This window comes from Bombus pascuorum, chromosome 9 (assembly GCF_905332965.1).
Source record: "Bombus pascuorum chromosome 9, iyBomPasc1.1, whole genome shotgun sequence".
In the NCBI taxonomy this organism is placed as follows: domain Eukaryota; kingdom Metazoa; phylum Arthropoda; class Insecta; order Hymenoptera; family Apidae; genus Bombus; species Bombus pascuorum.
The window spans coordinates 2,022,514-2,039,983 of record NC_083496.1 but is presented as its reverse complement, the minus strand read 5'-3'; the positions used below and the strand labels follow the sequence as shown (position 1 = coordinate 2,039,983).

Genomic DNA, 17,470 nt, shown 5'->3' with positions numbered 1-17,470 from the left:
CAATATCGATAGTCTTGAAGATCTCGATATCTCGTATTCAATAGATATATTGTCTATTGCAATCTTCTGTTCAGTGAAAAGTAATACAATTTGATTCAGTTTATATACGTCACTATACATAACGTCATAATTTAATGCGTAATAACTGACTTGTAATTATTGATTTAAATAATAATTAATTTAAAACACATAACATTAATTTCTTTTAAGAATTTCCGTCATTCTAAAAATATTATTCCTATAAATGTTAATAAAATAACTCCTAACTATTTCAAATTTTACAATTTGGATAAACAAAGAGGAATGTATCAGAAAAAAATAATTAATAAAGTACCAGGTGATTTACCACCTCCTCCCAAGAAAGAAAATCAAGGGTACATAGAGGATTTAAGAAACAAACAAAAGTTTGAACTAGAGGAATTATTAGAAAGACAAAATAAAATTCTTAGTAATAAGTAGGTAAGGTCTAAGATATAAACTATACTCTTTATTAAACTACTTTTTGACAAAATATAAATATTTCCGTTTTAGAACATTTGTATTAAAGCTGCCAGACAAAGGAGAAAAGATCAAATCTTTTCGTGATAAAATATTAAAAGAACTAGAACATAAAAATGAAGTTGAGCAAGCAGCTAATCTTTTGTCAAGATTAAACTTAGCATCTGAAGGTAAAGCTGCTATAAATAAATTAGAGTGGACAGGCAAATATAGTGAAACCAAAGATACTGTCAAAATTGTTGAACTTGATAGCGATGGTGAAGAAGATCCCTTAAAAATATTAGCTCAAGTAAGTTACTTGTATTAGATTATAGACTATATGCCTTATGAAATATATATATATATATATGTAGATTAGTATTATATATCAATTTTGTATAACAGTGTTTATTATTTCCTATTATTAGCCTACAGGATGTGGGGTTCATAAAAAAAAGATTATGCATCTTCCACCGGAGGAAAGTTTAATTAAGCCAGAAGATTTGGCAGAAATAGAATCTTTTAAGATAAAAACTCCTGAGCACATTGCATATATTGTTAATAAAGTTGAACAACCACGAGAAAACAATGATAAAAAGAGAGAGCCATTCAAGCCATATAGAACAACTAAGTCTGATGTACATGATCCAGAAAAAGAAAAACTGAGAAAACAAAATAAACATTGGGAAGTTACAGCAGCAACCCCACCTCTTATAGTTCATGGTGCTGTAAAAGTCATCAGTTTAACTGAATCTCTTCAGTTACAAAAGGAACAAACTGAAAAACTTCAAGTAACTAATGTTTATATTTTAAATATTTGTAAAAAATATATGTTACACATAAATTATATTAAAAATTGTAATACTTAGGAGATCCAAGCTAAACACGCAGCTGAAAGATTAGCAGATCAATTTGGCTTACATAACATTGGTCCTCCACCTAAAAATGTAGGTACATATCGCCTACAAGATGAAAAAAAATCCGATTCTTCTAGTTCAGAAGACGAAGAAAATGAAGTGTATGATGATGAAGATAATGATAAAGCAGGAACTGTTGTTTTTACAGTAGATAGTATAGAAAGCTAATTAATTTATCTTGTTTCTCTCACGTATATTATGTAAATATTTTTATGAATAAATCATATCTTAAGAAACCTATATTATTAGAATTTGTATTTTTTTATATACCTAAAAATATATATATATAGGGATATATAATCATGATAGTGTAAAATATAATAATAACTCAATGTAAAATGTTTATGGAGATTTATTATTTTTACAATTTTTGTATTAATTGTATCCAAAATTATTAATAATTGCTGTGTATGGTGCAGTAGCCTTTGAAACTGTTTGCCCTGCTTGTTTGGTAAGTTTCTGAAATAAGAAAAGAAGCATATAAGAAATAGTTCTTGATATCATTTATATTTGTAATGTCTTTAGATATACCTTAAGCTTATCCCTCTTTTGAACTTCAAGAATTGATCTGACGCGTCTCTTGTTTTCCAATGTACGTACAACAGCCTTATATTTCCATCCAACTTCATGAGATAATCTACCTACATGACAGTACTAAAAAATAACATTGTATTAGTATATGTTTCTTAGATGGAATATATTTATATAAATTTTTTTGGTATTTACTCAGTTAAATGTGACATCATGAAATAAAGTAATTATACTCAGGCGCAAATTACCATACCATCATTGTAAATAACTAAATAATTTACTAAATATAATAAATATATTCTCAAATTAATGTTCTATCTTACCTTCCTACCAGGTTTAAGACACATAACTCTCATGGCACCTGGTACAACAACACGTTTTCTGCGATCATATGGTGGTGGACAACCTTCATAGACCTTTAACCTTCTGAGAGCATCCTTTCCCCTTTGTGTTTTGTGTGGGATCATTCCTATAAATTCAATTACATTTTTATTTATATAATAATCATTAATATCAATCAATAATCAATAATAATAATAATTAATAATCTCATATAAATATTTTTTTCATGATACCATCAAATAATGTAGGTAATATATACATAATCATTGATTGATATGAAGTATAAAATTCCATGTAAATAAGTAATATTTCAACGTACCACGAACTGTTTTCCAAAGTATTTTACTAGGAGCACGGAAATGAAAAGGTCCACGGGCTGGATTTACATTACATCTCTTACGTAAAAACGACATAAATTTCAGCTTATTCCTAAAATAAAAAGTTATATGAAACACACTGGAATAATTATACGTGAAAATACTTAAAGAATATATATATATATATATATATATATATATATATATCACGAATACTTAATTATAATATTACTAACCTGAAGAAATTACCAGAAATATTAAGTTGTTCACTACGAACAACAATTACTTTATTACCTTCCAGGATCGTTTTGGCAATAATAGCTGCCAAACGACCAAGTAAATGGCCACGGCCATCAATTAATATTGGCTGAAAACATAATTACGACAATTAATATCTTTTTTGTTCCATATTGAAGCGTTATATAAAACAAATATTTACAACAACGAATTTTCAGTTTTACTAAAGATTTGAATTGCATAAATATATGTACGATTACCAATAACAAATAACACGTGTCAATTGACAGATTTAAAAGCAAAATAATTATTTCTAAGATATCGTATAATTAATGTATGCATGTACTATTTTCATACCGAAAAATAATCACATAAAGAACTTGCATCACTGTTTGAGGAAATATAGCAAATGATATTGCAAGAAACACGTGTACATGAATTCAGAAAAGGATACAAAGAATATATTTCTAAAAAAAGTAATATCAAGTGGGAAAAATTATTTTTTAATTTCTGTGTATAGTGTACAGATTAAAAGAAATATATTGCGTAATTTGAACTACTCTTAAAGAGTTAAAACATTAAATAAAACATACATACCTTATTACTGAAGCCAGTCATTTTCTTACTCTACCGGAAAAGGATTCATGAACATTGCGAAGAATGCGACCTCTTACCGGAAGATATTCTGATGATATTATCAGGGCATCCAACATTATATCTTTTTTCCTAAATGAAAGTATAACATAATTCGTTATTAAAATATTGATACAACTTTTATTACTTTATATCGTATTATATTTCATAATCATTTTATTTGAAAAAAATTTCTATGCATAACATCTTAATAATATAGTAATTATATTAATTTATTATATTACATTACATTATTGGTGAAATATTTTTCAGAAATTATAACATTTGGATATAATTTTTTATAAATTAAGGAAACGTCTTTTTTATTAAAACATATTGCAATAATATTAAAAAATAACATTAATTTTTCTATATAAGATTTAGAAAATTACCAATTTAACCAAAAAAGCGTGCAAAACTGCCATCTGGTGTCAAAATAAAAGTTTATGTTCAATTTTGTAATTAATGAAATTAGGATTTAAAAAACAGGTATTTAAATAAATGAGGAACAAATATGAAACAATTTAATATTTTTTTATTGGTGACGGTGGGTTTCGATAAACTAAGTATGCAACAGAGTACATTGATTTCACAACTAAAGTTTTAAATTTTACATAAATCGAAAATTTCGGTATCAAGTTTTGTTATTTAACAATATTTATGTACACGAAATTATATTAATTCTGAAGATTATGATACGAAACGTGTTAATAGTACTGTAATTAAATGACCAAAGTTAAGATTGATATTAAATTATAATATAACCAGATATTTGACTTCTTGAGTCCACATGATATGACTCCTTCTCTTCAAGGCGTTATTAAAAAAATATCCGTTATATTTCTAATTATTATTATTTATATCATTTTATGTTTAATATTCTTAAGCTAATATCACAATGGCCCGAGACAGTCAAGACTTCCAATATTTGTGCACATATTCTTATACTATGTTAGTTTGCCGGTTGCATAACTGCCTTGAAAAACTTGTATCCTATTGTATAGTAAGTGAAATAACTTTTATGCTATATAAATCTGAAAAATGTCTATTTCTATATATGAAAAATTCCTAAAATCGCACGAGCATTGGTTCTTAATTTTCTAATGGACATACAAATTACATGTAAAAACTTTCTACTTCATACTACAGATCATATAAAGCACATATTTGTTTTACGCAACTTTAAAAAAAATTGCAATCGTTTTACAGTTTGTATTTATATTTACAAATAATATATTTTAAGTATAGTTGCAAAAAGCGAAAACAGTGCCGTTATTAAATTAATGAAATTGAAAGGTATTTAATTTTTATGTGATTATTCTTTTAAACAACAAAAGAATTTAATCTATGTTCTTTAAATAAATAATCATATATGTAAAGGCACTGCCTCATTTAATGTAATTTACACAATATGGATGGTAAGTACAATTTTTTCTTCAATGTACAAACACTTGATTTAATTTATGAATATTAAAAGTATGCACACAATAAAAAAATAATATTCCACATCGAATTTGAAAACAATTTTGGATCTGAAACCAATTTTATTTTGTCTTAGGACATATTAGAGGAAATATTATCTTATTAGAAAAATGTACAAATATGCAAATACCAAATTCATTAAGTAAATGTCAGTGTTATTAAAAAGATTTACAATATAATTTCATTTGTGTAATCAAATATAAACATAAACACTGATACAGATTATTTTTATCAATTGCATGTAGAAGATAATGCCTTTTTTTGACTGTTTAAGATCTTAGCATGAAAGTAGTTTTTCATTTGTCAATTGACTTTTTTCAAAAGAATAGAAGTTGAAATTATTAAGCTAACCTTAAAGTTATGTTCCCCGAACAAGATAGGTATTTTTTTTTTATATTATTCCAGGTACACTAACATATGTTCAATAATGTAATATAAACACACATTCTATTTTTTGCTGTCATCATTGTATATAAATTCAGGATTTGTAAAGAACACTCTTCCATTAATATTTTTAAACAACATATTATCAATAACAGTTGCAAAAATAATTGTAGAACTATTTAATCGTTATTCCATTCTAGGCATTGGGAATGATGCGTAAGTTAAAACTACAATAAATATTTTATATTCAAATAACCAGTAATATCATAAAATTTGGAAAAATGTATAAAAAATATGTTGATCAAACAAACGAATATTATAGAATGATTACACTGTTTCCGCTTGCTATTAAATCTGTCTTATGCACTGCTAATTGATTATATATTTAAACATGAAAAAATAACATTACCAATGTGCTTCATAATAATGGAAGTACTTTGTAGCAGTGTTTATGATGAATTGCTATGACAATCTCAAGTGTTTATACGTACAGCCTATCTAGAATCTTATCTTAAACTTTTCAGACAATATATCCTGGCATACACAAGTTTAGTGTAATGCTATAATACGGATACAGTCAAGTGTTTATACAGTCGAGTGTTTCAGAATAAACATTATCAAATAACATTTAAAATTTTTACATTATTCTTAAACATTTGTAAGAATTATTTGAAAAATCATAATTTACACTTTTATTACTAGTATGAAAGATGCTGTTAGGGTGAATCTAACAGAAAAGCCCGTGCACGTTCCGTCATTTTGCGCACACGCCCTCTACTACTTATACTAATACGTGGTACATTTTCAGGTTCAGGACTTTCATCACTTTCTTCTGCATAATATCGACGCTTAATTTTACGCCGATTTCTAACTGGCATCGTATTGCTCTCATCACTTTCTTCATTATAGCGAGGTCGTTTCCCAGTTCTTCTTGAATTTTGTACAGTTTCTTGATTTTGTATTTCTCTCGTTCCACGAATTCTTCTTTGAGATCTTGATGATACAAAACCTTTATCTGATTCTTCACTATCTGAATCCTGATTATTAATTTCATTTTGAGACTGTTCTTCTTCTTCTTCTTCTTCTTCTTCTTCTTCATCCTCTTCTTCCTCTTCCTCTTCTTCCTCACTCTGACTTTCAATATTATTTCTTCCACTTCTTGTCGTGTTCTTCAAACTTTCATTATGTTCGGGTGTAGATGCTAATTTTCGTGATCTCGTTCTGCTTCTATTAATAACTTCCTCTTCACTTTCTTCGTCTGATAATTCATTTGCAGAAAACGCTTCATCCTCCTCATACTTATCATTCTTTGAGTTTTCGTAAAGGTTTAGCTTTGACTTCGACTTTACTTGTTTACTATTTCTGGTATTTTTCGCACGATTTTTCCGAGTTTGTTTTCCACGTCCACTGGGTGTATATACTTCCCCAGAATCACTATCAGCACTAACACTGGGTACCGTTTTTCTAGCTCGTGTCCTTCTTACAGGCACACTACCACTGCTTTCACTTTCTGTGGAAGCTTCTGAGTCACTGGCTTCGCTTCCACTTTCTTTTGGTTTTTTAGGTACTGCAGATCTAGATATCCGAAGTTTTAGCATAGGTCGCGTTGCAGTAGCAGAACGTTTCGTATGTCCATTTGTCATACGTGATGGCCCTATAAAATAAAAAAATGTTAATCAATGTTTTCTTTTCTTTTTACATAGCTATGTAATTAATCTTTATTACTTTATAATATATTTATTATAATTTTATTATCATTATTTTATTCTTATTATTATCATATAAATCAAATTACTAATATCTATTCACATGTTCTCACTCTACTCTCTGATAACATTCTATGTATTTATATATGTGTATGTGTATACTACAAAAACAATATATATATATACCTGGTGCACACATGTTAGAATTATTCTTTTCCATTTCATCTAAATCATCATCCTCACTATTTATCTCATCATCATCATCCGAACAAGCAGATTTTGATTTTGAAGGTGCTACATATCATATCAATTGGTTAAAATTTTCTCTAAATTTATCTAATTTATTTTATCAAATATTTTTAACTTATATAATGAAAACATACCAGTGCCATTTGTTAACCGAACTTTGCCCCTTTTAGTTTTGCCCTTTGTATTTTTTGCATTATTATTGCGTCTTCTTGCAGATTTCCAGTTTGAAATAATTCTTCCCATATGCTCTTCAAACATGGCTGATAATCTTATTGTCATTGAATATATCTAGAATAAAGATTGTACCATGATCTTATACAATACTTGTAATATTCTTTACATAGTACTGTAATAAGTATGGCATACCCTTGATCGTTTGTTAGTATTATAATTTCTACTATTTGTAAATATTAACCGCATATCTTTGGCAAATTCTATAGGAGTTTCATAATTTCCTCCTAATAAATCCTCTTTTACCGTACGTAAATCCATTGGTGTATCTATAATTTGATGATAATCTGGGTGCTCTAATCTATCAACTGGTTCTCTATAAAAAATCAAATAAAATTTATTACAAAAGATATCCATCTCGCATATATATATTATGCGTATCAATATACTAATATTAATTTATTTTACCTGAAAGGAATAGAATCTTCACATTGCCATAACGTTTCTAATAATTGACGACATGCTACTTTCCAATCAGCTGATGCTTCTTGTGAACGTAAATTTCTGCTCGAGGTTGCTCTCTGAGTGCTAGTTGAAGGTCTATCCTTTGCATCTTCTACATCAACTTCTGATTCAGAAGAATGGTATGTATCAACCAGTTGGTGATAAACAGCCGGTACGTCTAATTCTGTAGTTTCTCTGTATAAATAGAAAATAATACATTTTTATTAATTATATCTTGATAAAGTTAGAATAAAATAAAAAAGATATGTAAATGATCTTAAATTTGTAAATAAATAAACTAGACCTTACTTTATGATACGTAGACATAGGTCGGTAACTATTCTTGCATGCTTTACTATTTGACTATGTGGTTCATTAAATTGTTCTGCATTTGTTGCTAAGTATCTGACATCAAACTGTGCGGATGTTATTCTTCGATAAAAATGGTTTTCAAAACGAGCCTTTATGGTTGTTAAATCAATAGGATATTCCACAACAAATGCATATGAAGGATATGCATTGAGATCAACAGGTGCCATAAAAGGTTCTGCAATTGCAAGGCTCATCACTTGATCTAGTCCACGTATAATTCTACGGCATGTCGCTTCTCTATCTCCCATTGGCCATTCCTCGGCATGAGGTTGATATAGTATTGTACGTATCTCTTCTTGAAGCACAGGAACTGCACCACCAAGTACTACTGGAAGTCCTGTAATATATAACACATTATACAAGGTATTAATATCAATAAAATGAATGCTTATATTCACACTGTAAATAAATTAAGATTTTATATTTTTCCAAAGTTTACCAGTTACTTTTCCCAATATTCTCCAAAAAATTTTTAATTGTTAAAACATTTGAACACACACATACTATTTTCATCAATTGGTTCAAGATCCCAAGGACTCATTTTCTCATATTCGCCATTATCCCATCTGACACGGAAACACATGAAAAACGATTCTGGAAAATCTTCGTCTAAAGGTTCCATTGATTGTATTTGACCCATCCACCATCCGTCATCAATCATGCAACGAAATCGGTCTCCTTCAGACCAACTACGTGCCAAAGCTGTGTCAAATGTTTGACGTAAAACTAAAAAATCTAACACATCAGCCATATCGTGATATTTAATAGTAAAATTTTCTCCTGTTAATTTTCCATATTCATCCATTAATGCTAATTTTAAACAACATAGTCGAGGTGGACGTATTTCATACTTTATACCTACTACTTTTACAAATTCCTGTGCCTGCAGAATAACGAATGTTTTTCTAAGTAACTAATACTAATGTTCACAAAGTAACTTGAGAGAAAAAAATCTTACTCTTATATTGACTTTATTCCATGGTTCACATCGTGGACCAAGTTCATATACTTTTTTATTCCTAACAGCATCTAAGTAGAATTGATGACCTTGTCGAAAATATACTATTTCATCACCCATTTGAGGATAATATGGAGCTTTCCTTGGTATTATTTCGGTAAGCCATTCTGAAGGTCTAAAAACTTCTGGGATATCATCAATGCCAGTAGACAACGGAATATCCTTTGAATAAAAAGAAAATTTCGAAAGAGAGAAAATAATAAATTTATTTACAAAGAACGTTTTTACCTACCTTTTTTCTAGGACGTCTATTACGCCTTCTGTCCATATCACTTGGTGGTGTAAGAGATCGTTTTTTTACAGGTTTGCGTTTACTTCGCTTTGGTGGTTCTAAATTTAAACCATGATCTGCAATCCAATCTGAATATTCAGTACTAGACTCTGATGTTGAACTATCAGAACATAAATCTTCTTCATGAGCAGTAGAATCATTACTATTACTACTGGCTGAACTTCCTGTTGTTGCCGCATTATCGGGATTCTGTAAAGATTTACGAATTATTAAGTACATACGAATTGTTAATTTGAATTAAAATTGTATAAAAAATACCTCGAACTCATCATCTTCTTGTTCTTCACTACGCGTAGCTCTAGTTCTATATCCATGTCTAGTTGTTCTATTGCGTTTTCGATTTGCTATTCGACTACCTATATTACCTTCGGTATTGGCAGTATTTGATACTGGTTGTGGTCTTTTTCGCATTTCACGTTTCAAATTTTCAAGTTCCATTTCTGCTGTTGCATGTCTATAAACATTATATCCTTATTTATGAATTTAAACTACTTACAGATATATTCGTGAAAAAGGAAGTAATTTATAATACAAAACATACAAAGTTTTAAATTGTGTTTCTCTAATAGCTGGATTCATGGGTCGAGCAAGAATAGGTTTATTCCAAGGTGTAGTATTATCTCTTTGCCAATTACCACTACTTTGTCGTACACCTTCGACATCCCCAACTCTTCTTAAACCAGACCTGCTCCCTCGCGGACTAGCCATTTGACGAACTGGTTGCTCTGCTGCATTTTCTTCTCTTTCATCAGCTGCATTTTCTGCATCAGCATTAATATTTTGTCTTTGTGCAAGCGCTTCAATTAACTGATCAATATTGGACCGTGGTTCTTGAGCTGGAAGTCCTTCTATAACTTCTTGCATCCCTATAAAATAAAATACATATCTTTTAAAGTTTCAGGAAATATCGGATTCTACATAAAATACACAATAATAAACAGTGTAGCGGCACTCGACAGCAAACTAAGACCCGGACGACGGTAGACCAGTGGTCAGCGCCATTGGTTACGAACGTTTCAGACCAGGTTTAAATCCCGGCACACGTAGTCCGACTTTTTCTCCACGATTCCTAACTGAGAAGAAGGCGACCTATATGCCAGGAGCAGCACTATCACCGACCTACTATTCACTTGAACAGAAATAATTTATGTACCTCCAGCACCTACTGCAATATTTGGTACTAATTGTTCTCCTCTACAGTTTTCTCTCCCAGGAACCAATCTTTGCAAAGCTGGAGGATAAGGATTTCCATCAACATCTACTAAAAATGGTGGAGGCATTAAATGAGGTGCAGTTTGTGTTTGTTCATCCAAAACATAATTATTTGCATCTCTTATTAAGGGTCTATAATCCGTATGGAAAAATAATTCTTTAGGTACCTATAGAAATATAAAATAGAGAATATACATTTTTAATATGTTAATAGATATAACAATTATATAAAAACAAATGTACTTACTATTTTAAGTTTTTCCACGCCAGATCCAAACCCATATATTAAAAGATGTCCATGAGAATCTGTTGCTGCTAACATTGTCCCATCTGGAGACCACTTTGCATCAAAAACAGCACCATTACCTTGCCCTTCAATAAAATTTTGAAAGCATGCTATCGGTTCTGTGTTCAGAACATCCCAAATTATAAGTTGTCCATCATGTCCAGCACTTAATATAACACGCGGATCTATGGGATGAGATTCTAACACAAAAACTTCATCTTTATGTCCACGTAAAATTTTCACCAGTTCACCTGATTTTGCATTCCATACTTTAAGACAACTATCATTTACAGCTGTAATAACCCATTCATCGCTTACATCCCAACTAACCATAGTCACCTTAGCCTTTTTGTTAGAATCATCTTCTGTTTCTGATTCCCTAGAAATTATAAGAGCAAAATAATATTTAGTCATTAATATTATACAGAAAAACATTCATAAAGATATTTATAATACTTTAATTACCCAGGAAGTTTTGTAGTCATCAACAAACGTTTGTATATCCATTGCTGTTGTTCAAAATGCCAAACATTTGCAGTACCATCTTTAGAACCCGAAATAAATTTTAAACCATTATGTGCCCATTGAATACTATCAACTGTATCAGAATGTGCTTCCACCTCTAAAACTCTACATGGACCATCATCTCCTAACATTGCATACACTCTAACATGATGATCTGCAGAACCAGCAGCCATAAATGCACCACCAGGACTAAATGACGCACATATCATTTGTGCTTGACCAGGCCGCATTTTTTCATGGTATTGAATTGGTTTTGGCCTAAAAAAAAAGGATATAATGTTATTTTTCATTATGTACGGGATATAAATATTATTGAAACTTACTGAAAAACTGCTCTTTCATTGCCTTTCTTTGTATGAGACCAGAAAGCAACAGATCCATCTGTACTTGTAGAAACTAAATAATATACGCCATTACAAGATATAGGACAAAAATTTACAGATGTAATCATACCAGAGTGTCCAGATAGAACTGCAACCTGATAAAAAGTAATAAAAATGAATTTAACGAAATCAGTCTATACAATAAGATTAATTAATATTCTAATCAACTTACAGGAGACATTGTTTGAAAACACCAAACTCTTAATATTCGATCTAGGCTACCAGCAGCAAGTAAAGTATTATCAAAATTTACTGCAATATCCATAATTTCAGCAGATGCTCCTCGAAAAGTTGCTAATAATCGCCCATCAATAGAACTCCATACTTTAACAAGTAAATCATCTGCACCAGTTATTATATATTTCCCAGTGCGATCAAAAAGAACACAATATACTGCAGATAAATGTCCTAATGTGTGTCTATACAACTGCATTTTATTGTAAAACTTTGTTGGTATTGCCTCTCTTCGACCTAGAGGCCCTGAATTCTCCCTTCCCTGAAGTACATGTACTATATAAAAAAGAAGTAACATAACAATAAAATGCTTTATGTACTGAAAAAAATGGTTGATATTTGCAACATTTATGTAACAAACCTAAACAAATAAATATTTGATTTACCTATATTAGGCACTGATAAACTATAAGGTGAAGCCAAAAATGGTTTTCCACCTAGTCTGCCAGAATATGAAATAATGCCATGCACTTGACGTTGGACATCTACAACAAATTTAAGATATTCATGCCAAAAGTCAAATAATTTCAATAATTACTTAAACATATTTATATCTTTTACTTTACCTTCGTGTGTACGTAACAAAGATTGTCTGCCAGCTCCTAGAAGAGATATCGCTCCTGGTATGCATGGCGGTACCTCTTTTTCCAATACTGGTCCAATTCTGGCACATATTTGTAATAAATGATTTGATCCAATATGAGAATATTTCTTTTCCTAAAACATTTGAATGTTTTCAGAACTATCTTTTCATATCCTATTTTATAATAAAACATCATCACAAATATATACGATCATACAATATAATACAATCATTATATGCATTTTAGGATATCCAAATATTTAGATCACAGATATTATATATATGAAGAGAAAGATGATAATTAAGTTTTGCAATAAAACTAGTTCGCACTATTAATTGAATTTTAAGTAATCTAAAGTAGTTCCTATTTGTAACCAATCAGAAGACAAACAAGCAAACGCAGCCAATCCGAATAGCCCACTCGTCACACGATACTAGTTTCTATAAATAAGGTCTGAGTATGAGATATATTCATTGATCAGTGCATGCAAGATGGCCGGAAGTTAATGCTTATTGGTTGAAAGCAATATGGTGGGAGAATCTTGTGCAACAGCAACATAGGATCAGAGAAGTGGAGGAGGAAGAAGGGTTGAGGAGTGGGACAGAAAAGGGGTAGCACCCTATTAGGGGTACTTGATACATTGACATTTGACTAGCTTACGACGTAACAAAACTTTATCATAATGTTATTTCGAAAAATAACCTATTTATTTCATCATATATGATGAATTATTATACACAAAATAAAATTCCTTCCTGAAATATTAATCTTACTTACCAACTCTTCAAAGGTTTGATTATGTACATGCCCTCCCCAATCTAGTCTTTGCGGTAAAACCTATAAAAAAATTAAAAAATCATAAAAATAAGTCGATCGATCGATCGATCACACTCGAGATAAAATTGTGCCAATTTGTCGAACGTCAAGGTCGCCGACCTTGAAAATCTAATGTTTTGACAAGCAGAAACCACGTGCAAACCATGTGGAGCCGATGGGTATGTATAGTGTCACCCCGGCAAAACGTCAACTCAGACCAATCGTCTTACCTTAGCTCGCTCCAATTCACGCTTCAACACCTAGAACGTACGTTGTTCATCATAATATGTTACAACGAAATTTCATGGATTTTAATTTAATAATACTTACGTCTGCTGCTTCGCGACAAGGTCCCGCCGCTAAGAATTTAGCAATTAGGAAGTACAACTCTGTAAGAAAGAACGCTGTTTAGGAATGAACCGCACGCCTCGCTTCGTTGCGGATAGTAAGGGCGCTTATCGCTCCCATTCTTTACCTGGTGCTATTGCAGTCTCGTTCTTCGTTACGCTGCCCTCCATTTCGAATGATCAATCGTTTATTATTCACTCACAGAGAAAGAGAAACATTTGCTTTTTAGGGTCATAGCGCGGTAGTAACCATTTTAGATTTCATTTTCTCTTGCGAGGTCTCGACCGCGAGACGCACACGCACGCTCTCCTCCTCAACGGAAAGTAGTCCCCCCCTCTATCCGATTGTCGACACAACGTACCATATTATTCAGGAACGTAACTTGTTTCCCAAAACCCTGTATAATTTTATTTTCATTTGTACCGCTTTAGGATAACGAAACACTTTCCTCTTCTCTTTCACATTTCAATAAAGGGTGAAATTAGATAAGTAATTTTCACGTTACTATCATAGACCTTAATTTGATATGTTCGAAGTTTTCATTACGATAAAACGCATTTATGGATGATATCTGCACCATGTAACGCGGTTTATTTGAAATTAAAAATACAGTGACGGTAACCGCAATTGTAAGAAATATAAAAAAAAGCAGACAATCTTGATTTAAAGGTAACATAAACTAAAGTAGGTTATCAAATGAAGTTTGTTATCGTTGTTGTTATTATATGTTAATAAATATGAATTAATTATTATTAATTATAGTCTTTGGTAGAGGAATGGAAAGAAATTTTTACTTAAAACACAACTTTCATAATTCTACAGCGATTCGAGTTAAACAATAAATAATGACCATGAAAATTGCTGTTAATAAAAGGATGATAATGTCCTTATATAATTCTTACTATGTTTTATTTAAATTTTGTATACCGCTGTAGGACATGAACGTGTTAAATTAATTTTTTAATTTTAATCATATCACTGCTTTAATACTATGATAATATTTTTGCACTTATTTTGTAATATGATATAACAGAAATTTTCATGCATTATGAAATCGAATTCTGCTTGTATTTTTTTTAAACAAAACTAATTAAAATATTATTATTTGATATTATTATATATATTTAAATACTTACATATATTTAAGAGGAATAAAAACATAATGTGCATTTTTTCACAAAAGCTAAAACTTCAAGATGGATGCTAGGTAACTCGAATAAACTCGAAATATCGATGTGTAACGATATGTATATACACATTTGTGTAATGTATGTGAATATATGTGTATGTATGTATGCAATACCACGTATGTAATTTTTCGAAAGTTTTTAGAATTCTCGAAAAAATGCTAATGGATGTGAACTATTATATTGATATATATCCTACAAAAATAAAGAATATTATGTAACAAATTGTTATAATTTTTGAAGACGATAAATGTGTTCCAAAATTCTAATACGGTTAAATGTCGACGTGTCAATAGAATGATGATTTTAGTATTATTTTTTCATAAAACATGACATATTGTTAAGTATTATTTAACACTATTATTATTAAAAATTACACAGTTACAAATTTATATTAAATCATACACATCATTCGATTTATGAGATATTATGACAACATATATTAAAGATTTAAAAAATGGCTAAACATGTAAAATTAGTTTAAATTATATGTAAATATTAAAATTATATAATTTAAATATGTATAATATTTATCAACTTTTATATAGAGAAATCTCTTTTTAACATATCTTATTTATTACTATTGGAAAATAATTTGGTTAGGACTTTAAATATTGTACTTGAAACTGTGAACAATGTCATGGATAAGAGACAATACTCTAAATTGGTTTCAACGTTTGGCTATAAGAATTTTAAGAACTGGGCATATTCCTAAACATGTAGCATTTATAATGGATGGTAATAGACGCTATGCAAGTAAAAATGGAATAGAAAAAATAGAAGGACATACAAAAGGGTGTGTACTAGTAAAAAAATATTGCATGTAAATGTAGCTTTCATGTTCTATTTTTGTCTATTTTATGTATTTTATGTATGTTGTATATTAAATGCAAATTATAATTTTTAAGATTTGATAAGTTTGCTGAAACTTTACAATGGTGTACAGATCTTGGTATACAAGAAGTAACATTTTATGCATTTAGTATTGAAAATTTTAAAAGGAAACGAGAGGAAGTAAATGGACTTTTAAATCTTGCAGAACAAAAATTCCAGAGATTATTGGATGAAAAGTATGTTGAAACATGTTTTATCTATAAAACAGTTTATTTAATATTTGTGTAAATATAATACCATGTAACAAATATTTGAATATAGGGATAAAATACGAAAACATGGATTATGTGTCCGTATAATTGGTAATTTGTCGCTATTACCTCAAAATATACAAGAATTGATAGCAGAAACTATGATTCTTACTAAAGAACATAATAAAGGATTTCTCAATATTGCATTTGCTTATACGTGTAAGTGTATTTAAAAAACCTTTATACATTAAAATATCAAACATTATTTTTGCTACACTCAATTATATAATGTAATATAAATATTATTAACTTTTATATTTTTCTACCTTCTTCCATATATAATATTTTAGCAAGAGATGAAATTACACATGCTATTAAAGATGTAATCGAAGGAGTTCAAAATGGCGATATTCTTTCTGAAGATATTGATGAAAATTTGATTTCCAACTGTTTATATACTAATTATTCACCAAATCCAGATTTATTAATTCGTACTTCTGGAGAAGTTAGATTTAGTGACTTTCTTATGTGGCAGGTAAGTTTAAAGATTATAGGATAATTCTTTGTTTTTCTTTCCCTTTTCTAAATACATTGTTATTTAATAAATTTCAGATATCAAATACATGCATTTATTTTACCACTGTTTTATGGCCAGAATTTAATCTGTGGGAATTTCTCAATGCAATATTTTATTATCAAAGATGTTATTCTGATATACAAAAAGTAATAAAAATGCAAAATATGAAGCAAATAATACAAAATAGTAGACAATCAACATACATAGACAAATTACATCATAAAAGACAAATAACACTTGAAAGAATATATTTGTCAAACATTTAATATATGTATTGAAAAAACAAATATGATTAAGATTGATTATGATCATTAAAGTTTATATAACATTATACATCTATGTAAACATACTTTTTTTTAGAAATTTACATTTATGTATATACTTCAAAAATATTTTTGTACATTTCTTTTTAAATGCTGTAATACTATTCAAATACGTGTAAGTATTGAAAATCTATAGGTCTTCTTCTATTCTTGTATATAGAAAAATGTATTAATATATGTATATAATAATATATGTATATTTTTTCATATCGAGTAAATTTCTTTTAAAAATAAATATAATGTACATAATGATAAAAAATATCAGACAAAAATAGAAA

The 17,470-nt window shown here is 29.5% G+C and overlaps 5 protein-coding genes across 6 annotated transcripts in view; 3 read left to right on the top strand and 2 right to left on the bottom strand.

The window, feature by feature from the left end:
- LOC132910293 (H/ACA ribonucleoprotein complex subunit 3) overlaps nt 1–17,470 on the top strand; it is a 155,104-nt gene that overhangs the window by 7,974 nt on the left and 129,660 nt on the right. The window lies entirely within an intron of this gene.
- Nucleotides 70–1,737, top strand: LOC132910279 (DNA-directed RNA polymerase II subunit GRINL1A). Its single transcript, XM_060965839.1, has 4 exons — nt 70–455; nt 532–787; nt 906–1,268; nt 1,347–1,737. Exons 1-4 carry the CDS (start codon nt 304–306, stop codon nt 1,560–1,562), a joined length of 987 nt encoding a protein of 328 aa, XP_060821822.1. The 5' UTR covers nt 70–303; the 3' UTR covers nt 1,563–1,737.
- Nucleotides 1,729–3,540, bottom strand: LOC132910284 (large ribosomal subunit protein uL13). The gene is made up of 6 exons (XM_060965848.1): nt 3,419–3,540; nt 2,821–2,951; nt 2,587–2,696; nt 2,249–2,394; nt 1,926–2,048; nt 1,729–1,853 (listed from the first exon to the last, which is right to left on the bottom strand). Exons 1-6 carry the CDS (start codon nt 3,437–3,439, stop codon nt 1,770–1,772), a joined length of 615 nt encoding a protein of 204 aa, XP_060821831.1. The 5' UTR covers nt 3,440–3,540; the 3' UTR covers nt 1,729–1,769.
- On the bottom strand, nt 3,970–14,661 carry LOC132910539 (PH-interacting protein). Of its 2 annotated transcripts, XM_060966312.1 has the most exons (22): nt 14,148–14,661; nt 14,003–14,061; nt 13,903–13,932; nt 13,634–13,693; nt 12,839–12,989; nt 12,659–12,757; nt 12,211–12,548; nt 11,979–12,133; nt 11,596–11,913; nt 11,092–11,509; nt 10,786–11,011; nt 10,174–10,498; nt 9,891–10,086; nt 9,573–9,821; nt 9,281–9,502; nt 8,827–9,205; nt 8,260–8,659; nt 7,915–8,145; nt 7,642–7,822; nt 7,410–7,563; nt 7,213–7,320; nt 3,970–6,974 (listed from the first exon to the last, which is right to left on the bottom strand). In XM_060966312.1, the coding sequence occupies exons 1-22, from the start codon at nt 14,188–14,190 to the stop codon at nt 6,037–6,039; spliced, it is 5,280 nt and encodes a 1,759-aa protein (XP_060822295.1). In that variant the 5' UTR covers nt 14,191–14,661; the 3' UTR covers nt 3,970–6,036. The 2 variants fall into 2 exon arrangements, with proteins under 2 accessions (XP_060822295.1, XP_060822296.1); XM_060966313.1 differs by lacking the exons at nt 13,634–13,693; nt 13,903–13,932; nt 14,003–14,061; nt 14,148–14,661 and adding an exon at nt 13,065–13,112.
- On the top strand, nt 15,276–17,202 carry LOC132910545 (dehydrodolichyl diphosphate synthase complex subunit DHDDS). The gene is made up of 5 exons (XM_060966319.1): nt 15,276–16,003; nt 16,116–16,277; nt 16,363–16,511; nt 16,643–16,827; nt 16,905–17,202. The coding sequence occupies exons 1-5, from the start codon at nt 15,843–15,845 to the stop codon at nt 17,133–17,135; spliced, it is 888 nt and encodes a 295-aa protein (XP_060822302.1). The 5' UTR covers nt 15,276–15,842; the 3' UTR covers nt 17,136–17,202.